This window comes from Blennius ocellaris, assembly GCF_963422515.1.
Source record: "Blennius ocellaris genome assembly, chromosome: 9".
Lineage (NCBI taxonomy): Eukaryota > Metazoa > Chordata > Actinopteri > Blenniiformes > Blenniidae > Blennius > Blennius ocellaris.
Window position 1 is genome coordinate 15,678,677 of NC_137658.1, and position 22,735 is coordinate 15,701,411.

Genomic DNA, 22,735 nt, shown 5'->3' on the forward strand with positions numbered 1-22,735 from the left:
AGATAAAGGCATTTTTTACTGAGGTTAGAGTCATAATGACGAGACGCACCACTGTGTACAATGTGTTTGTATTTTAGTAAAAGATGTGTTTTAGGGTCAAACTATGGTTCACATTAGATGAGTGGCGGTTACAGCTGAGATTACAATTATTCTATGTCAGTCAATGCAACGTCCCCGTTAGACCTTAAAGACCTATTGTGTGTGTGTGTGTGTGTGTGTGCTTTGTGATGGGAGCTGTCCTCGTGCCTCAATCCATCTGAACACACACACACAAACACACACACACAGACACACACACACACACAGAGGGCCCAGGGACCAGCTGTTGTCCTTTTCCTGCGACTGTCTGGGCTGCTGCCTTTCTCTCTCTCTCTCTCTCTCTCTCTCTCTCTCTCTCTCTCTCTCTCTCTCTCTCTCTCTCTCTCTCTCTCTCTCTCTCTCTCTCTCTCTCCCTCTCTCTCCCTCTCCCTCTCCCTCTCTCGCCTGGATTAGATGCATTTTGCAGTCATCCTGGGAGCCGAGAGGTAAACAGTGGGGCTAATTGCTTTGACATACTGCTCTTTGTTTTGGCCTCCTGGTGCTAATCAACCACTCGGCTAATAAGTCCGCCTGGCAGAGGGAGGCAAAAAAGACACCAGTGCGTTGGCGTTGGGAGGAAGAGGAGCAGGAGCACGGGGCCCCGTCCTGTCCGCGGACGTGTGCTGGTTAATGCGGGGTTGCAGTCACATGTGCGGCCTCCTGCGGCTGCTGCCACACTGCTGCTGAGGCTGGGCAGAGCCCCGCTCAGGTGTGAATCTATTTATCCTCATTAACAAGCGTCTCCCCAAAGTCAGCCAATTAACACGCTGCTCCTAATGAAGCCATAAGCTGTCAGCTGAGGAAGAGGCAGTGCTTGTCATCGGTCCACTGTGCCTATATATATATATATATATATATATATATGTGTGTGTGTGTGTGTGTGTGTGTGTGTGTGTGTGTGTGTGCGTAGCCACTCTTGCTGCTAATAAAAGCAAGAAAATTAATGGAGTGAGCGTGTGTGATAATGAGTTAATGTGAAACAAGCAGGACGAGCGGTGATCAGCCCTTTGTCTCAGATGAAGATATCAGACACAGTGATTTACTCTCTCTGTGCCATAAACAGGCCTTTCTTCTCCCCCGTATACACACACACACACACACACACACACACACACACACACACACACACACACACACACACACACACGCGCGCGCGCGCACACACACACACACAGATTTGTTAGTTGTGCCTGCATGTTATAAGTGGGAAGAAAACAAATCTCTAAAAACCCATCGCACTGGAAAAAAAACATGAAATAATATTGACTAAAAGCTTTTGTGAGGCATTAGTAACCCCAACTCAATTACATGATTTGGTTCAGCGACTAAGTCAAGTGTAATTGAAATATAAGGTTTGGCGAAATCAGTATGTTGCTTTATGTTATGACAACTTATATTTGTGCAACTGGAACCATCAGGTGATCATATTTAGTGACATCCTCATTTCTTTGTGTTACTTTTAATAAATGAATGACAAAGAAAATAGGTGCGACATCAATGTTCTTTCTGTTAATTGCTCAGGATTTGTGTAAAGAATGGCAAATTGTGACACTTCTGAACATGAACCTTTGTTTTGTTTTGCCACTGAAGCTGTAAATTTCAGATTAATGAAACTGAACTTCAGGTATTTTCACATCAAACAGTATCACTGTTAACGGCTGCTGTGATCCACAGGGAACAAGTAGCATTTCAATGTTTACATGACCGTGATCCCTTTTGGTCTTGCAATGTACGTTTTGGTTATTTTTCAGTCATTTTTAAAATTTTTATTTTGTGGAAGTTTGTCTCGTAAACATCCTCCCTTCCAGGTTTCCTCACGAAACACACTACTTGCTACTTCTGGGACGCTCCTGCTTTTCCCTTCAGAACCGCCTTACTTCTCGGTGGCATCGATTAAACAAGGTGCTCAATTATGTTACTCTGAGATTTTGGTCCCTATTGAAATAACGTCGTCAGACAACTGCCACCAATATCCATGAATGTCCAGTTCCCCCGTATCCCACCGGTGCTCGGTTGGGTTAACATCTGGAGGTCATTGGACGACGGTGAACTGACGAGAAGAGACTCAAGGTGTGTCCTCCTGCCAGACACAGCCATCAAAAGATGGCCGTCACAATAGGACCAGTGTACTATTAAATTCTACCCAAAAGCCAGGATGGATCCATGCTCTCATGTTGCTTATGGAATGAGGCTTATTAGACCGATCATCTATAATCCAGGTCTGGTGAGTGAGTATGAACTGTTGCTTCAGTTCGTTACTCTGCTGCTGCTGCTGCTCACTCGTTTGGACCGTTTTCTGTAAAACTCTGTAGGAGAAAGATCCCAGAAAACTTGTTGTCTGGAATACTTGCAATCAAGAACCGTGCCACCTTCAAGGTCACCGAAATCCCCGTTCTCCCTCATTGTTATATTTGAACTTTGACTGCTCATCTCCATCCCATCGACATACATAGATACATTGACTTGCTGCCATTTCATTGGCTGGTTTCAGGCGATGGGATCTGCAAACTCCTAAAGTCTTCTTAGCTTTCACAGGTCTCGGGTAGCCAGGCCTCAGCTGTTGTTTTAAAAGTGGACCCAGCTTCCTCAGAGTGCTCTGTGGCGACACAGCACCTCTTGAATTGTGGCGGTGCCGCCATGCGAGACCACCTAACTTCGCACGAGAGTTTGCACGCTGGCGGAGAAAACCTGTTGATGTCACTACGTGTTCATTGTGTTCCTTAAAGGAGGTGTGATTCTGCTCAAAAGCAAAGCAGCTTTAATTGTCTCTGCGAGTGCACAGGCATGAGCATAACTACCCCGACACAGAGGAGCAACAAGATCACACAGGCAGCTGCTCCACTGACACAATTTCCACAATTAATTCTTTGTCACTGACTCTGTGTACAGGACTGGAGACACCAGGCTTCTGCAGGGTTTTCAGCTCCTCTCATCTAAAAGAAACTCCTCTTTTTTGTTGTTGCCTGTAGCTATGAGGAACTTTAATTCTTTTTCTATTCATCCCTACTGACTTTCACACTGGGATCAGTTTGGCTGGATGCCTCACACCCCTTCCTCCCACAGCCAGAACTGAGGATGTGAAATTGATTTTAGGTTACACGATTAATCCTATTGCAGATTCTTCTGTCTTCTGTCTTCTTCTCACCCCCCCCCCCCCCCCCACCCCCCACCCCCCCGCTTTTTGACACCTCCTTTCACCACGCTCTCTTTTGCTCTCCCTGGCTGCAGCTCAAATTGATTCTCCAGCCGACGGTCCCCTAACACATTATCAATACCAGGAGAGGACCTCTGGCCTGCAGCGATCAGCTATCAACTTTGGTCGCACTTCACTGTGAAGTGGTGCCAGCGCCCTGCGGAGGCAAGACCGGGAAGTCCCCCCTGCAACAAGTGTGAAAAGCAGCACCAAAAAAAAAAACAACATGTTTATACTTCTCAAAGTGTGCAATGATTTTTTTTTTTTTTTTTTACACAGGTGATTTTATCTGCACACATGTGCCAGCCCCCCTCCATTTGTATAAATGGGTCATTTTTGCAAATGAGATTTAAACTGAATTAAGCACTTCATCACTTTTCATGAGTGAATACATCTATTATATAGTGACTTATATGTCACCAGACAATCCTTTCATCTGGAGGGATAATAGTCAGTCTTTCATGGAAACAACTATATTAGTCTCAGGCTCATTACTTTATAATAAATACAAATTAACTTGAAAATACATGAGTGATCAAAATCTATGCATTTTTCAATAAATATCATTGAGCAAAAGTGTTTTTCTTTCTATTTGTTCACTTTAGATTACTTTTAAATAAATAATTTATTTTAAATAACTTTAAATGTATATCGTTGTTTGTTTTCTTCTTTGATTTTTGTTCGTAAAGCCAAAACTCACAAGTAATTTCAATAAAGCAATACTTAATTCTAAATTTTCTTTTGTTTTTTCCTCATCATTTCAAAAGAAGCAGAACTAGAGAGAATCCTGGTATGTACATATCAAAATATTAGCATTATTTTAGGTGAATATTCCCAGAATTTAATGTGAAAATGACTGAATTATGAGATTTATCACACATTAAGAAAAGTTCTCCAATTATATTTTATAGTTGTAAAGTTTTAGCTTATAAGTCAGACAACTCAAAATAGACTTAAATGTTAAATGACTGCATAAATTACACACAAAAAAAGAACTTTACCGGAATGTTGTAATTTTTTTTTATGTATCTGTTGCAGCCAATCCAGCTCAGTTTAAAGGCATCACGTTAAAAACTGGTAACTTCTCCTTTGAATAGCACAGCAGACTATTAATATGTGTGGACCTATAGCTGTAAGAGAGCAGTTTTTAGTCAAATTAATTTTGTGTGCAGAAAAAAAATCCTTAATAACAAATGGGATCTGAACGAACAGTGTGACAGAGCAAAGGTTGTTGAGATATAAATCAGCTGTGCAGAGTTGGTGACTGAGTCAGCTTTAAGTACAAGAAGGGACAGGATTAGTATGAAGTCAGAGATCCACGGGGCCCCTGCAGCCGCCCATATTCATTATTCTGCTCCTCTCGTGCTGTTTGGTTCTCAGTACTGCCAGTAGACTTCAGGCCCCAGCTTTCCTCCCGTCTAATTAAAGAGAAATGTGATGTTCACTGTCCTTTCTTTGACCTCCTACCTTGCTCGTTTTACTGCAAACACTATATCAAGGCCTCACACACTTCTGTGACTGAACCGCTGCACCACCTTCCTTTAAAGCTCTTTAATCCTCTTGCATTTTCTTCATTCCACCAACCTTCAGAGGTGTTTCCCAAGGAATAATAAGACTGTTAAAAGCTTCGGCAAACAATTTATTGAGAAGAAATTTGGTGATCATTGTTTTTTGTTGTCGTTTGGTTTGTTTTTACATTTTTGGCCATCTCAACTCTCCAACGTCTTCGAAACAGGACACAGAGTGTGATTTGAAGAGAACAGAAGGTTTGAGATGAGATGTAATCACCAAAAAGGCGTGAGTCAGCCGCCACTATTATCCCCCCCCCCCCCCCCCCCCCCCCCACATCGTCCTCCAGTAAACAACTCTGCTCAGCCCACAAAACTGCTACTACACAAGTCACTACTGCTGCTCCTGTCTGATCATCAGTCCACACTCACCCAGGATCTGATCCTCAGGCTCAATTATCTCCCAGAGTGCAAACCGGGCCACCCCACACGTGAACATTTTGGAAAAATGATTACCTAAAGTTCACCAATTAATACCTCTGACGTGTGCTTTCATCTTGCACCTGTTATATTGTTCTCTCTGTCTTTTGTACATTTTCCTCTGTCAATCATTTTTTTCTGCTGGTGAGTTATTTGTGTGGCGGTACAGGCTATACTTTCAAGACATATTTTGATAGAGTTAAAGGTGGTTTTTTTTGTTTGTTTTTTTGGGGAACAGTGAGCTGGACAGAGGCAGGGGGTGGAAGAGGCTCAAGGATACTGCAGGGCTCACTCTGGACCCTTGTCTTGCTTTGCTTGTTTTCTAGCTTTCTGGCTCTTCTTCCTTCCCAGGGTCATTTTTTTCTTTTTTTCTTTTTTTTTACCCCCTGTCTCCCTCCTCTGCCCTCCTTCGCAGAAATCAGGGATTATTTCAAACTAAAATAGATGGATGGAATCAATCAGCCATGGTTTTACTTTTCTTCTACATAACCGCCCCCTTTCACCTCCACCCTCACACCCTTTCTGTCTCTCTCCCTCCTTCTCCCTGGCTCTGTCTCCCCCACCCCCCTCTCAGGGCTGCAGACTGAGGAGATGCATAAATTCAGACACATTAGTATTCCAGTCAGGCTCTCCATTTCAAGGCAAGGCCTAGCACCCTTCCGCCTCTCCTCTCCTCCCTCTCTCCCTCCTTCACTCTCCCTCTCCAGATCTATTTTTGATTCATTTAAACAGTGCTGCATCTACAGGCCCACTTCTCCCCTAAATTATCTCAGGGCATTACGATACATATAGAAATATATACTTTTTTTTTTAAAAGAGGAACTCAGTTCTATTTCGCCCCTCGCACGCCCAATTATACACAGCTCTTTGAAATGAGATTCATCTGCTTCTGGTTGTGTTTGTCTGTGTGTGTGTGTGTGTGTGTGTGTGTGTGTGTGTGTGTGTGTGTGTGTGTGTGTGTGTGTGTGTGTGTGTGTGTGTGTGTGTGTGTGTGTGTGTGTGTGTGTGTGTGTGTGTGTGTGTGTGTGTGTGTGTGTGTGTGTGTGTGCGTGGGTGTGCGTGTGTGTCATTGTGTTTCGCTGTCAGGCCCAGCGGCCCAGGCGATAAATCACGCATGTCTGATTGAGGAGGGCAGAGGGCCCGGACAATAACATTTCAGTGGAACTGCATGCTGGAGAAGGCGTGTGAGGTTTTCTTTTTTTTTGGTTCCTTTTTCTTTTTCTGTGATCCGTGGAGCCTGCAGACCTACAGCCCAGGTCCTGATCAACCCTCTGTTACAGTTGCTCGTGACAGGAAAGATTTGCAAAAAGTTGCCTTTTTGACATGAAGCTGAGAAAAGGCTGAGCTGGGAAACAACACATTGCTCCTGTGCGTAAAAAAAAAAACATGCACACAAAAATAATTGCATTTAGAATTAAATCGAGACTGAAATGTGACGTATGGAAAATTTGTGAAGCACTGAAAATTAATATACATTTTATTTTTATTGCTTTCACTATTTAAATAATTACAATAATTATGATGATCTGAGTCCTGCCTCCAAATCCACTCATCAGAAGTTCAATGCTGTTTTAGACAGTGAACAGTTGTAGCAAGAAAATCGTTTATTACAACATACATAGTTTATTTCAAAACATAATACAAGCTTTGATACTGAAAATAAATAATTACTCGAGCTGTCATCGAAATTTGGAATAAAACCGCCGAAACAGTTCAATCTTACTGAAAATATTGTGTTTGTTTTTTTTCGTTTGCTTTCTTCTTTTTTTTTAAACATTGCTAATCAAGTGCATGAATAACTAAGAGCATTTGTTTAAATTAATGACTTCAAAAGGGTAATATATAAAACTGTACAATATTCGAAAAAATACTTAAGAAATAAACCAAATAACAGGAGTATTTAAGATTATAAAATTTTGATACTTGAACGTACATTTAAAATTATAGGCAGGTGTATAGCGTCGTCAACCCTTCTTTTTCTATTCTCGGCTCTGGTTTAGAGTCCACACAGTTTCTATGGTCGATGATGATTGAAATCAAACAAATGGATTAATAAATAGCAGGAAGTGTGTGTGTGTGTGTGTGTGTGTGTGTGTGTGTGTGTGTGTGTGTGTGTGTGTGTGTGTGTGTGTGTGTGTGTGTGTGTGTGTGTGTGTGTGTGTGTGTGTGTGTGTGTGTGTGGCTTCATAAGCTACAGGCCATGAGGGAGGAATTTAATAAGGAAAGAAAAATCCTCCAAGTGCTATAATGTCGGCAGCAATATCTCTAAGACTGTAGTGATGGGTGCAGAAATAAAAATAATGGTAATTACAGATTTGCTACTTGTATGTTACAAAAATAATGGATGTAAATAGGGTGAGAACTAAAGGGTCGTAAATACCCGAGGGAAGCTTGAGGTGGACTGTAAAAATGGCCTCTGGTGCTGCTGTAAATCAATTAAGAAAAGTGGTATTATTATTTGTTTGATCGCACAACAATGTGTGTGGTGTTTGTGTGTGTGTGTGTGTGTGTGTGTGAGAGAGAGAGGCAAAGCCTTCCAAAAAACAAAAAACAAAACAAAAAAAACAACCGCATCAGTCCCCTTCTTAGTTATTGTAGAGCTGATGAGAAGTGGTGACACAAACCAAAGGCGCTGGCAGGTTATTATAGGCACATTTTGTATTTATATCCGTGATGTAGAAAAAACCAAACTGACGCGCTCCGAAGGTGATGTGACTTGTGACGTTTCGATATGCCGCTACAGAGTCATAATGCCCTCATGGACAGGTTAGAAAATGACGAAGGCTTGAGCAGGTATCTCTTGTTATTGTTATTGTTTCAGTGCTGGAGGCGTGTGAAGGAGTCCGGGCCGGGACGAGGCGCAGCGGGGCCGGGGAGGAGCGCGCCACCGTCCTCCGTCCCCGCGCGCACAGAGAGTCTGTGCCGGGGAAAAGGGGGGAGGGTGTCGCGGGGAAAGTCGGGTGAGGGAGGGGAGGGGGGTCGAAAGGTCGGGATCCCTCCCGGTGCTGCGGTCAGAGATCGTGACACGACGATGCGTCTCCTGCGCTCCCGCCGTGAGAATAGGGTCCCTCGTGCGGCGGCGGCTCCCCGGGCGGCGTCATGCGCTTCTCCTTCTGCCTCCGGTTGCAGAACCAAACGCGCACCACCTCCTTCTCCAGCTGCAGCGAGTCCGCCAGCGAGGTGATCTCCTGCGCGGACGGCTTGGGGCACTTGAGGAAGTGCGTCTCCAGAACTCCCTTGACGCTGACCTCGATGGACGTCCTCTTCTTCCTCTTCCTCCCCTGAGCTGCTATCTTGTCTATACTGCTCGAGCTGCCCGTGGTCGAATCTGCCTCCTCCAGCCACTTGTTCAGCAGCGGCTTTAGTTTGCACATGTTTTTAAAGCTCAGCTGCAGAGCCTCAAACCTGCAGATGGTCGTTTGGGAAAAGACGTTACCGTACAACGTGCCCAGAGCCAAACCCACGTCCGCCTGCGTAAAGCCCAGCTTGATCCTCCTCTGTTTGAACTGCTTGGCAAAGTGTTCCAGCTCGTCCGAAGTCGGCGTCTCCTCGTCGGAGTGGTCGTGGCAGTGGTGGCCGCCGAGGTCGCTGTGCTCGGGGCTGAGTGTGTCCCTGAGGCCCGGGTGCATGCCTTGGCCCTGCGGGTTGGGTGGAGGTGTGAGCCCTCCGTGGTCCAGCATGCCGTTGACAGTGAAGCCCGTCTGGGAGTAGATGTTAAGCTGCTGCCCGCTGGTGATGGAGGAGTTGTGGGACACCGGGGTGCCCCACGCTCCCGGGTGGTTGCCATGGTTGTTGTGATGAGGGGAGTGATGTGCGACGTGCGGAGAGCGGTGATGGATGATGCCGAGCTGCAGGTCCTCTCGGCCTGGTTTCACGTCCTGCTGCTCCATGGAGGCCGACCAGGGGCTGCCCTCCGACAGGCTGCTCGCCCACTGGTGCCCCAGGGGGTGTCCGTTGCTCTGGACGCTCTGCAGGTAGTCGCTCTGGAGCAGTTTCTGGTGTCCTCTGTAGGGGCTCGCAGGCTGCATGGCCTGGCTGTCCGGGTGGATCATGGGGCTGGAGCTGAGCAGGGTGTAGGGGCTGGAGGCAGCTGTGGCCATGCTGGCTGCTGAACCCCACTAATGCTACTGAATGGAGGGAGCAGCTCAGCCTCTGACATCTCCCTCTCCCTGGATTCTCGGCAGCAGTCCCGAAGCTGACTGACAGCCTCCGCCGCCACTCACAGGACGACCGAGACGCGCTGACGACACGGCTCCGCCAATGACGACGCAGACCTCGCGATCCTCCGCCTCTGCAAGCAGCGCCGCAGGGAGGAAAGGGTTACAGGCAGTCGAACCGGAAGTATGTCGAAGTGTTGGTCCAGTGGGTCTGACTGTGGAATGATGTGAGCGTGGAGCGCAGTTCCTGTTTATTAATTAAAGTTTCCAACTGATTTACGCACGACTTTATTGGCGCTCCTGTCACCCCTGAACGCATGCGAAGGAGATTAAAGCGCAATGGCATTTCTTAGACGTGCCAGCACTTAATTTAGAAGGATGCAATCAAACTAAGAGCAGGTCTCATTGCTAATTATTAACTTGGAGAACATTTCCTCAGGTGTTTGTTGAGCGACACCTCTGAAAACGGTTTTTTACGCACGGACCACTATATTCATCCATGTTGGTCAGGGACAAAAATTACGCATTTAAATAGTCCTATATGAGAAAGTATCAAGTATTTTTCCCCAAAAATAAAAAAAAATAAAATAATTTGCGGGACAAACATAATTTTGCCACTATCAGAAAATATGTGATTCTCAGACACAAATGGAAGCTAAAGACATTTTCATGCACCTGAGAAGAAAATGTGATTTCACCTAGTAGATACTTAAAGTCTGTAAGAATCTCATCAGAGCTGGAAAAAAGATCTATATGCATATCTAGGAGCTAACTTATCTGCGTAATTATATTTGCCATTAGATGACTCGCGTCCTAGTCTCCTTATTGGTTTGAAATTCCATTAAATATATTGCTCGGGCTCCCAGGTTAAGCTTGATTTAAATTTGCATACATTTTCATACATTTAGGAGAAATAAAAGAAGGCTGCAGCCACCAGAAAGTCATTAAAGAGCGCTGAGCCGAGCCACAAGCTGCTCGCAGGGACGCAGAGGGGAGAGGAGGCCCGGAGCAGGTGAGCTTGACCGCGGGCTGGACGTGTGGACAGAGGGGCCGCTGGAGGCTGCATGGGCACACAACAAAACCAAACACAACACAACACCGGAGCAGTGACAGGCAGCAGCAGTGAAAGGAGACGAGGTGACGGGACGACGTCAGCTTTGGAAGCCTTAGCTGGGTGGAAAATAATTCATCAGATTGTGTTTGTTGTTTTATTCCTCTTATAATTACAGCGTGGCATGGTGTGTACATTCTCGATGCAGTTTTTCCTCTTTGAAAGTTGGCTGAAAGTGGCTGAATATTTGATGGGAATCGCAGTGTTGTTCTAGTGGCCTAGTTTGATGAACTGGATCTCTTCGTTTGAGGAGTTATGGGATGAAACACGGAGCTGAATTAAATTGTAATACAGGAAAACTGTAGTAGTGGTTGACGGTGAGACGCCTGCATTTTCAGACGCGCCGGTTTTTTTTTTCAATGGGACGCCACAGCCAAACGATTTAATGCTGTATTTTTCAGTTAAAATTGTGTCTCACAAACTAAATTTTAAACCGAAACAGAGGATGTGCTCAAAAATTGGAGGCTTTACAATTTACACAAGCGACCATAATAATAACAATAAAACAAATAAATTTTTTTGTGCCTCGTTACAAATATAAAGGCTACGCTTTTTTTTTTGTGGCGCATAAAGTAGACAGGAGAGGGACTTTGAGAGGGGGTTGTATTGCTCTCGATAGTCTAAGTTTCTAAGTGTAACAGATGCTTCTCTAGAAACGCTCCTTGTGCTGATTCCTTTTATTCGCATCAACATTTTTCTGCCGTCGAGCGCGTTTCCATAGCGAGGCGAATAAAAGGCAAATCCCCGCTCCGCGCCTCCAATAAAGAGCCCATTCACAGATAACCCGGGCCAGCCCTGCTACACTTACACCATGCAGCACTGCGGGCTCTCTCCTACCAAGGTGCACATTACCGCTAAATCACTGAAACTAATGACTCATAATTTCTGTCATTTTGTGGGGTTTTGAAATGCTATTTAGTGCGCGTTTTGTCGCCTTTGCTGCGCGTCTTGTTTGTGTTTGCTCTGCGCCTGGGAGTGAGTCTCTCTCACTGATTGTGTTGGTGACTCGGGCTGTTTACTGTGCAGGCAGCGGAGTAAATAAAAAAGATTTGTCAATGATACAGTCCTTTTGGTGGCATTGACACGACAGCTTAAACACAAATATGTTGTTATTTTCAGAATTAAATATCTATGTCCATCTTCTTGTAGGCCTCTAACGTTACTCTTCAGTTTATAGAAAAAAACGCATGATTCATTAGAACCTGTATTCCACAGCTTTACTGAACGAGATAGCTTCCAGTTTGGATTTTTTTCTACATTTAATGACCATTACACATCAGTAATACTTGTGTGCGTCACTACGTGGAAAATTGCATTGACCTCATATTGTGATCACTGTCGTTTAATTAAGAGGCCAAGTCTAATGTGACCATTTGTCTGTGGAGACCAGTCTTGTATTTTTATTATTATTCATTGTGATACCAAAACAATGCAAGTCTGAAAAATATTTCAAAAGCTAAAAAACAATAAATAAAATGTTTTCGTGCGTGGATAAAAACACACATGTCAGGTAAACATTTTACAAATTTATGTTGTTGTTTTTTAATCCATCCCCCGCTCTGTCTCCTCCCCACGTTAGTGCACCACTTTGCAGCCTGCAGATAAATCAGGCTTTAGTCTGCTATTGAGACAGCCTTGGGCCCCAGGGCGGGACCTGTCACTTGGTGTCATGACCTCTTGCAAACTTTCCCCGTGACGCGTAAATCTGTGCCCCTGCGCGCTGACAGTGCCCAAAGTATATTTATTTACCAGCGTAATACGCTCGCTTATTTTTTTTTTTCACATAACATCAATTAAATGTAGGTTTATTATTCGTTCATCAACCAATTTATTGGATGATGTTCTATGGTCAGATTGTGTGTTTAAGTTGAGTTTATGGCATTTATCATATTCTTCATCACTGTCATCTCTCAGCCTGAAACTGATCCGTGACACCCGCGGCACACGGCTCACCAGACAATCGATATTTCCATTAACCCGTGAAGTCCCTAATAAAAGGACAGCGACACCTTGTTTAGACAAGAAGGCCCCTCCAGAAACCAACCCGCACCTAATTCCACATCATTCCGCTGACAAGTCGTTTGTTTTCACCATCACTTCGTCTCCAAATGTCTTTCTAAGCGCTGTTTCTCCCCCAGAAGTGCAGGGTGTCAGTCACAAGCCACACTGCTGCCTCCCTCTGTCTATGTGCGTGTGTTCAGGAAAGGTTAGGAGGAAGAAATACATTGGACACACCAAACAAGCGAATATATATGCGGCTAAAGCTCATCCCATGAGGGCACGCCAAGTGTAAATGTACATTCATAATGCATGAGGCCTGGTGCGTCTGTTTGGTCTGCACTGCCAGACCCCTGGTTCAAGGGGTTAAGCCTCTGTGTGTGTGTGTGTGTGTGTGTGTGTGTGTGTGTGTGTGTGTGTGTGTGTGTGTGTGTGTGTGTGTGTGTGTGTGTGTGTGTGTGTGTGTGTGTGTGTGTTATTTCAGACATCTGCACATCATAATCAAAGAGCAGGGGTTTGCTTTTCAACAAGTTTTGGACCCAATGTCCCGATTGTGGGATCAAATGCGCCTGAAGGATTTTCCCTTCAAGTTCCAGGTTTGGGTGTTTTTTCCCCCCCGTCTGGAATCGTTTCAGATTTTACAAGAATTATTTTTTTTTAAAGAAGTTTTGTAACATTTATTGCACGGGGGAAAAAAAACATGATAGTGAATTTAAAGGCTAAAAAACAGAAAGTGGCAGCGAAGACGCAACTTCCGGAGATTTTACGCATTATTTGTCGTTTTGCTTTTTAAAATTTCTTTCACTAGAAAATCTGTTTTTTCGTGCAGATAACAGAAGTTTCCAAATCTGACATTTAGCTATTTTGCTATATTTGTATTTTTAAATTTGATATACAAACCTACACATAAAAACACAAATTGTGGTTAAAATACAGTTAAAACTATATTTCTTCGATTCAATAATTGATTTCTAAGAAATACATCACAACGGTTTACTTTTCTATTTTTCTATTACAGCTTCATACTTGACTGTGCAGGGCTGTATTAATACATGTTGTCCCTGTGCAAATTAATAGAAATACATCCATTTATCGAGGTTCATTACAATATTAGACACTAAGGTAAAAGTGAAGCATTCAGAATTCAGGACAGATAATAATAAATAGTTCCTTTTGTGTTTTTAAGGCTGCGTCCCTCAAATTTAAGCCTTTTAATTTCCAACGGGGATTCATAAAAAAGTTAAAACCTGCAATGAGCAGCTTGATGGAAATGTCTAGGGTTTGGACATTAGCATTCCAACTATGATGCAAATTCCAGCGTAAAATTATTTTTGGTTTCTAGTTAATTAGAAAGTGAATTCAGTCACAACAGCACACAGGCCTGGGGTCAGGGAGTCTTTCAGCTCCTGAAAATGTCTCTGCGCCTTCTACACCTGCAGAACAAACACTGCAAGCCAAAGCAATTGTTGCAATATTATTTTTTATTATCTACCAGAATTTGAAACACCCGAACAAAATTGAAACTGTTTGTCCCCCTTTCCTTCCCTCAAACAAACAATGTTTGTCAGAGAGATTATTCACCGCTTGTGTGTGTGTGTGTGTGTGTGTCTGTGGGTCTCTGTGTGTGTATGTTACAGGTGCTGTTTGCAGAAGAGGCTAGTATATTGTTCCCGGGTCAGTGAAGGAGCCATGGCTGGTAAAAAATCTACATAACATTACCATCTGTTAAACTTCAAACCGCTCAAACACACACGCACACACAGTGCTCTAAATGAAAAGCAGTGAAAGTGAAGAAGAGTAGAGTCTGTAGAAATGTAATGTATGCTCTTCAGCCGCTCTCCAGCTCCTCTTCCACGTCCTCGTGCTTCTTCTCTTCTGTGCTGAGAGCCCAGAGAAGAGCTCAGGGGTTGAAGCCTCGGTACCACCAGTGAACAAGAGAGAAGGACTCGGGAGCATTTGGAGAATCAAAAAAAACAGAAAAAAAAAAAAACAGGGCAATTGTTGGAACAAGAATTTCTCTACAATCTTCACCTTTTCCTGCTGCTCCTCTTCCCCTCAAATGCAACACGGAAAGTCAAATGCAGCCAATGTTTAATGAATGGCCCTGATGAATTTCACGTAGGATATGAGCAAGTTCTCTGCCACAGCTAAATAACCAGCCAACATGCTCTCCCCTGTGGCCTACACACACACACACACACACACACACACACACACACACACACACACACACACACACACACACACACACACACACACACACACACACACACACACACACACGTCCCTCTGAAGGAGCAGGCGGAGCCGGCAGTTGCACATCTGCATTTCAAACACAGACTCTCTGGGATTCATTATTAATTAGCCTGCTGAGCCCTGGAGGACTGGTGATGCTGCCATCACATACACACACATACACGCTGGCATGCACGCGCACGCGCGCACACACACACACACACACGTACATGCACACACCTCGTGACCTCTTTGCCCCCTCTACAGTTAGAGAGCCCTCACCAGAATACTGAGCCGTCCAGGAGCCTTCCTCCAATCACATCACTTCCCTTGATTTTCCAGCTTAATGTATGGTGAGGATGATATATTACAGCACTGGATGGTTTTATTGAGCAGAACAAGGTGGGAATGTGTTTAAAGCTGCATCTTCGTGTGAGAACGCGAGTGGAGCCCAACCAGAACTGGACCGACCCTCCAATCACCTCAATAAACAACGACAAAACTCCTCTCTACCTCTGTTTGCTTTATTTCTTTTGCGCGGGGGAGTCGGTTGTGCTTTGCTTGCCTCTAATTTAGTAAGCGTGCTTCGGCTTTGCGCATTAACCTCCACCAGCAGCAGATAGAGGCAGATCAGAAAGACACACAGCGATTATGCATGAGTAATGTCTCCAGGGTCCAAAGAGCGGGGAGAGAGTGAGGGAGACATCAAACGAGCCGCAGTGAGAGAACACTCTGTCCACAGCGCACGCCCCACCGCTGCACACAAAAAAAAAAAAAAAAAAAAAAGTTGGGGAGCTGCGCAGTTTACAAAAATAAACACATCAGGAAGAAACAAACGTGTTTTCAGCCCATTGTGCGTCTCTGCTGGTGCACAGGGTTGGATTAGTATGCAGGAAGTGAAGAGCTTCAGGAAGGTGCATCATCTTTACTATTCATGAACTGGATGAGGTGTTGGTTGATGCTTCTCCACCATGGATCTCCATCCATCCATCCATCCAACTGGTGGCCCGTCATGGCTCAGACACATTACCATTGCCATGGGGTCTCTAGGTGGGCAGCCTGTGATCTCTCACCGCACATCATCACCTCGCCCGTTGGCTCGCTCCGGGCTACAGCCCAGGTCCTGATAAAGCAAGGAGCTCTGGCAGTAATTTGAGCATAATTGCATAATTGAGCAGAACTCCACCATGATCACCATCTGCCCCTGAAGTCTTGAGTTTAGGCCTCATGGTGGCCGACGCTGCCTCTCAGCTGTCACCTCCCATCTCTATTGGAAGTGTACTGCAGCATCCCTGCGAGGGTCAGCACCTCCTGAACCCAAAGGGTCTGACTCAGAGCCAGCGGGCTGTGGAGCGGAGAGGGCCGAGTGGTGTTGCAGCCACGAGTTGCAGCGAAGGAGGGAGGGCGATCTTCAACAACACAGCGTCTCCTTTGTTAGATTTGTAACGAAGAATCTGGGGCAATCGAAAAATCTGCACAAATGTTGTTACAAGTTCTCGCTCCGAAAGGGAATTCTTGCTCCCCGTTCAGAGTGCTCCCCTCTCGGCCGGGTGTTTCTTTCAAAGGAATGTACATATGATTTTTGGTTTTGTACCAATTCCACCTGGAGTCTCGAAGGAAAGAACAACAAATATGGGAAACATTTAATCCAGAATAATATGTTTATCCAGAGACCTGTGGACTTGAGGAGGAACGGACCCCCTCTGATGTGGTCTGCTGCCAGTCTGTGTGTGCGTGTGTCTGTGTGTGTGCGTGTGTGTGTGTGTTCGTACGGTCCTGCAGGTTGCTGTGTGTTTGGGTTGGACGTGTGAGACGGCTGAAGAGACCCTCCACCCCCTGGGGCCAGGAACTCTGGGTAAGGAGGAAGAGAGGTCTCACACACTCTCAGATTTCGAAAGTGTGTTTGTGTGCGAGCGATACAGGATGTGACAAAAGCTCGGCGGCCGGTCCAGACTTGGACAGTTAACTTTGCAGTTATGATGTTGCTTCTCACAGAGAAAAGTTTTTTTTGTTGTTTTTTTTCTTCTCCAAGAAAGAAAATATAAATCTAATCTTCCTCACCTTCCTCCACTGTATTTCTGCTCGTGGGGTTAAGTGTAGAGAAAACACCGAAAACTCAGAAGTATTTGCGAAAGCCTCAATGCAGCTGGACTGCAGAGCTTTTATCTTGGTTTTTGCTGAGTTATACTTATTCTACAGCCAAATCAGGCAGCGCCGGAAATGTCAGCCATCATGGAGTCTCCCCCTCTGGTGGTGCGTCTGGTTAGGACTTGACCTTGAGCGCGGGGTACCAGGGCTCCAACCCCGTTGTGGCAGGAAGCACATCCGCTGCACAAACTGGCCAAATCCACTTCGTGAGCTGCAAGAACCTTGCCGTGGTGAAAAAGCACAGCCGACGTATAAACTAAATCTCAGCTGGGGGAAAAAAATGTAATGACATTTCATAAAGATATAAGGAATGAATGTATTTGCCTAATTGGAGCCGACCTGGGGGGTGTTTTCGAAATCAAAGATCGTTACAGAAATATTATAGATTCAGACAGCTGTGGGAGGAGGAGGGGCAGGAAAGATCTGGGGTCAGAGGTCATGATTTATTTCCTTTTACGTTTTGAGGCAAACTCATGGTTGATACGCACTTGATGAGATAGTTGAAGGAGGGAAAAATGGAGTTCAAATCCTCCCACACATTCGAAACCTGGTTTTGAATTTACAGGATAGGAGAACAAATGCACCTGCATTCACCGGAAAGTAATAGTCATGAAGACCATCCAGTGGCCGAAGAGGGAAATGACAGAATCAACCTCAAGGGGCAAAAATAAAGAAAACTGAAATTGAAGAGAGAGAAAATTAAGTTTGGGATTAAGTATTAGACTCGAACTGAACTTCTGATATGATTGAATGAAAAGTGTGCTTCAAGTGCAGTGTAACAGTCTGGCTTCAGAGAGAAACGCTTTTTTCACGTGTTCAGTATTTCCTGAAAGGTGTTATTTTTACTGCAGTAAACATTTGTTTTTGAGGTGGTGATTATTTTTAGTGGTGTTGAGCCGGACTGCACTGGATTATATTATAATGTATTATATTAAATCATATTACATAATATATGTGTTTTGTTTAGAGGGTAGAACATTTTGTGTATGTCCATGAAATGACACAAATTTTATATTTTTCAATTTATTCACATAATATAAACCATATGCTACTTGTTAGGTGCTATTTCTCCCACATAGATGTTTTACCTCCCCTTAACTCAGTATGAGGTTGATTTGTGAAGTTCTGACATCCATGCAAAGTTTTAACTGACTTAAAAAAAAAAAAAATCACATGGCTTCATCTACTTCTGCTTTTCTAATAACGACATCAGAGATGTGAAACTCACAATTTAAGAGCACACATACAGCCCCTTTAAACCTCAGATGGACCGGATTAAAATTATATTAAGAGTTAAAGTAAGGATCTCCACAACTTCATTATTACATACTTTTATGTTTTTATATATTCATGAAAATGACAGTTTTCGTGGTTTTTCAATCGGAGCCAATAATGACACACATAAAACTGTAATATGTGTGATGTGATCTCCAAGAAGCTGCATTATGTTCACAAACAGAGGGATTAGAGGCAGAATTCTTCATAATCTATCAACGAAATGCCAATACACAAGTGCTGCATTCCTGTTCTCGTCTCTTTATTCATGTATTTGTCCAGAAAAAGTTGAAAACTAAGAGTTCTTATATTGTTGTGTTTTGAGTTTATGTTGAGAAACTACATTCTTTTTAAAGTGCTTTTTTTTTATAACCACTAATTGTGTCAGATTGACTTCTTGAGGCATAATAAATCATGTTAAGTAACTTTTGAGAAGCTGAATTTGTGTCTTTGATTGAAGGAATTAAAAAATAATAATAATATAACCTAATTTTCTATCCATACAGACCACACATAATTTGAATATATTTAATTTCAAAAAGGCATATTTGAATACAATTCTATTATATTCAAGAATCTCAAGGCTGGATTGAGTGCCCCCCTTTTTCAGAAATCAAATTACATACGAACCAAGTTATAAATAGCAAAACACGTTCTCTTTTGTTTCAGCACAAGGAAGTTGTGCACTTCATGTTTTAAAAAGCCTACATTTTATGCACATTCTTTTTGCAGAACATGAACAACAATTGTATTTGATGTAATAACAACAAACAAGCAAACAAATAAACAAATAAACAAATAAATAAATAAACAAATAAATAAATAAATAAATAAATAAATAAATAAATAAATAAATAAATAAATAAATAAAGCAACTGAAAACTATTTGACATTGTGATTTAATAGACAACAAAGAATATGAATAGATGGATGGAGGAACAATTTTCTGCAAAATGGATGAATGAACGAATGAATGAACGAATGAATGAATGAATGAATGAATGAATGAATGAATGAATGAATGAATGAATGAATGAATGAATGAATGAATGAATGATTTGTGCTCATAGTTCAACACGCAGAAAGTACAAACACAAACACAAAATACTGGTCACTTCAAATAAGCAAGAAAAAGAATGCTGTATGCCGATCATGTAGGTTCTTTGGGAGAAAGAAAGGAAATATATATAAACATCTGAAATTCCTGAAAGAGTTGAGACGACATGAGGAATACAAATAAAATCAGGGTCTGGTGATTGTAAAATGTCATATAGACATTTCAGCACATCTGCTCACATCCACTTGCTTGTTTGAAGGAGCTCCTTGAATATTCCTACAGGACGGTGACTTACCACACGTCGTCTGCATCGCCACACTTCAGTCATGAGCTCCCTGCAGACCACATCTTTCACCAAGAGTAAACATTTCTTGGATTATACGCCAAAAACAGACAACATTTCCATCTAAAAACTCCAGGAAGTGTAGGAGAAGGTGCTACCCGGTGGTAAATGTGGCGCCTTACGCTGCTTCGTCTTGTGGGTTTATGACAATTTTGCATTTTAGGCACTGCCTTGACCTTTTTTGCAACTGTGGTTGTAAAGAACGTGTTTTATCAATCAGAACTCGTGTGGTAAAACAACTGACACGTTATCATGTTGTTGGAGGTTGACGTCACGCTGACACAAAAAGGCGGGAAAATCAAACATGCTACGTCACTGTCACGTTACGGAAAAAACAAAAACAAAGAGACACACTGTAGCGGATGGAAATTGTATATTTTAAAACACACACACACACACACACACACACAAAGTGACACTGCAGCTTCCACTGTGCCTCCTCCGACCATGTCGCCATGCCAAAAGTACTAAATCCCACTCTCCTTCTTGGCTTCTCCCTGGCTCTGACTCTGTCTCCTTCCCTCTGAAAAAAGGTCTTATTGTGACGATGTCAGCTGTCTCAAGGGCATCCAGAACAAAGAAGCTTTTCACCCCTCTGCATATCATCCTCTCATCCCTCACTCCCTCACCTCTCACTCCCCTTTATCTCAATCTCTCCCTGCTCATTCTGGCTCCCGCATCATGCAAACCTCTCATTTGTTTGCACCTTATATTCACCCCCCCCCCCCTCCCATTTCTTTCTTTCTCTTTCTTTCTTTCTTTCTTTTTCTTTTTTTTAAAATTTTCCTCATCACATCCTGGTGCGCGGGGTAGCTGCCGTTGAGCGCACGTGCCGGAGCGGGCTTACATATGTGGAACCAACGGACCTGGAATATTAAAGAGTAAATAATCCTCGGGCAGGTTTTGTGATTTAGACTTAGATGAAACACATTTGTGATTAGTTTGCTTCAGGTGTGTGTGCATGTGTGTGTGTGTGTGTGTGTGTGTGTGTGTGTGTGTGTGTGTGTGTGTGTGTGTGTGTGTGTGTGTGTGTGTGTGTGTGTGTGTGTATCTGTGCCTGGCAGAGTGTGGAGGCAGGAGGAGAGGGATGCATGAAGGCAGCAGCAGCTGGTGGAGATACACAGTGTCAAGAGAGCTCAGAGAGACAGAGAGAGAGGACAACAGAGGATGCCTCCTTGGCCGAGTGCGTGGAAGGGGGACAGTGGAGCATAACAAACAGGATCCACCTTTCTGCTTGGCTAATTTTCCCCATTAAAACAGCCCAGCAGGAGCCTCAGCAGTCCACCAGCTGGAACAGAGGTTATTTTAGTGCCTGTCTTTCAGCAGGGTGTGTGTGTGTGTGTGTGTGTGTGTGTGTGTGTGTGTGTGTGTGTGTGTGTGTGTGTGTGTGTGTGTGCGTGCGTGCGTGCGTGCGTGCGTGCGTGTGTGTGTGTGCATCTATTTTGCCGTGTGAATCTGCGGTTTAAGGAAGCATAAAGATCTTCCATAGGAACGGTTTCAATACGCTGATATTAATTTCCTTCTCTCCACTCGTGCATAAACAAATAAAAGTCTCCACAGTTGCCTGCGGTATGGCTTCCTTCTCGCCCTGCTGGGCGTCTCCATAATGTGCCTGCCGCCGATATTGATGTATGCGCCCGTATTTGCCCAGTCATCTCTTTATGTGGCTAAAGTCATCAGCCCTCCTCTCCTGTGTCTCAGTCAGATTCTAAACTAATCCCCAAACCCTGCTACTCTGACAAGAAAATCCCCTATTTTAATGCATGCACACACACTCCGTCTCCCTCTCTTAAGCCCCCATCACACACACACACACACACACACACACACACACACACACACACACACACACGCACGCACACACACACACACACACACACACACACACACACACACACACACACACACACACACACACACACACACACACACACACACACACACACTGTGCTTCATCCCAGTGTATACCTGTGCAAAGCACCTCTCTGGTCCCTGCACCTTTTAGCAGAGCATGCCTCGTACACACATTAGCGTGCGACGTGTTTGTTATGGTAATACTGTAGCAGCATGGCGGCTCTTTCTGGAAATCTATACCGTAATGAAGTTTCTCCTTTTGTTGACACAGACGAGAGTTTGGCAGCACACCGCCGTCGCGGCCGGGGCTGTCGGGAGATGTTAGCCCAAATCTGTTACAGTCCATTTACTGTAAGACAACATAATCAGATAACAGGCGCTTGTGATTTGGGGAAATTATGTGTTGTTACTAAAACAAAGCATCAGCGACGCTAACCGTGCCTCCCTGAAGGATCGTAATGGTTGCAGATGATAGCGTGCTCAAGTCAGAGGAGTTGGATGGAGAATAAATACAATCCAATAAACTAAAAGGCATTGCTTTCCTTCTGGTGGGGTTATTTCTGCCTCTGTGTTTAATCAAATTCAACTGCAGTAACGAGCATTGTTCCAGTGAAAGAAAAAGTCAGATTAGAAGCCCACTTTTGTGCATCACTTTATTGAAAGGTCGCACATATGTCATTCTTTTTTAATAAATTGCAATTAATTATAGATTTTTTTTCCTCCTTTGGATAATATAGGGGCTGCAGCCAAGGTTGCTCTCCGGCCTCCAGCAGGCAGTTTCTGAATCAATTTACATAAAGTCTACATTATTCATGAGCACCCTCTCCAACTGGCTGCGGTGAACTTGGAATAATATGGCAAACCAATGGGAATACTCAGAAAAGCACATTTGAACTTGTCTCACTCAGTCCCACTACCTCTGTTATTTGTCGATAGCTGGTGGAACTGAGGACGACAAGATCAGAACTATACTTTATCTGAAGGAAGTTGTTGCATCTGAGGCCCAGTTCACAACGTTTTCAGGGGGAAAACAGTCGACTTTGGCTGGATTTGAGCTTTTCAATGACACGACAACAGTCTTTCAGTGAGAACAACACCAGAGTTCAACTATTTTTTAAACCGTTCTAAACATGTGCAGGACTGCAAATGATCGTAGGAAATACTCTGTTGTGTACGTGTGAGTAGATCGACAGGGATAACAATGCAGATTCCTGAGTGATTGCGCTTCAGAGTTTCACAGCTCGTCTTTAACAGAGCACATTGAAGACACCGTCATCTGGATCACATGTGGAGACACT

General features: G+C 43.8%; 1 protein-coding gene across 1 annotated transcript; it reads right to left on the bottom strand.

The window, feature by feature from the left end:
- Positions 1 to 8,270: 8,270 nt before the first annotated feature.
- On the bottom strand, positions 8,271 to 9,359 carry LOC308134181 (POU domain, class 3, transcription factor 4-like; the record flags this gene model as incomplete). Its single annotated transcript, XM_080501817.1, has 1 exon — positions 8,271 to 9,359. One exon carries the CDS (start codon positions 9,357 to 9,359, stop codon positions 8,271 to 8,273), a length of 1,089 nt encoding a protein of 362 aa, XP_080357943.1.
- Between the last annotated feature and the right edge of the window lie 13,376 nt (positions 9,360 to 22,735).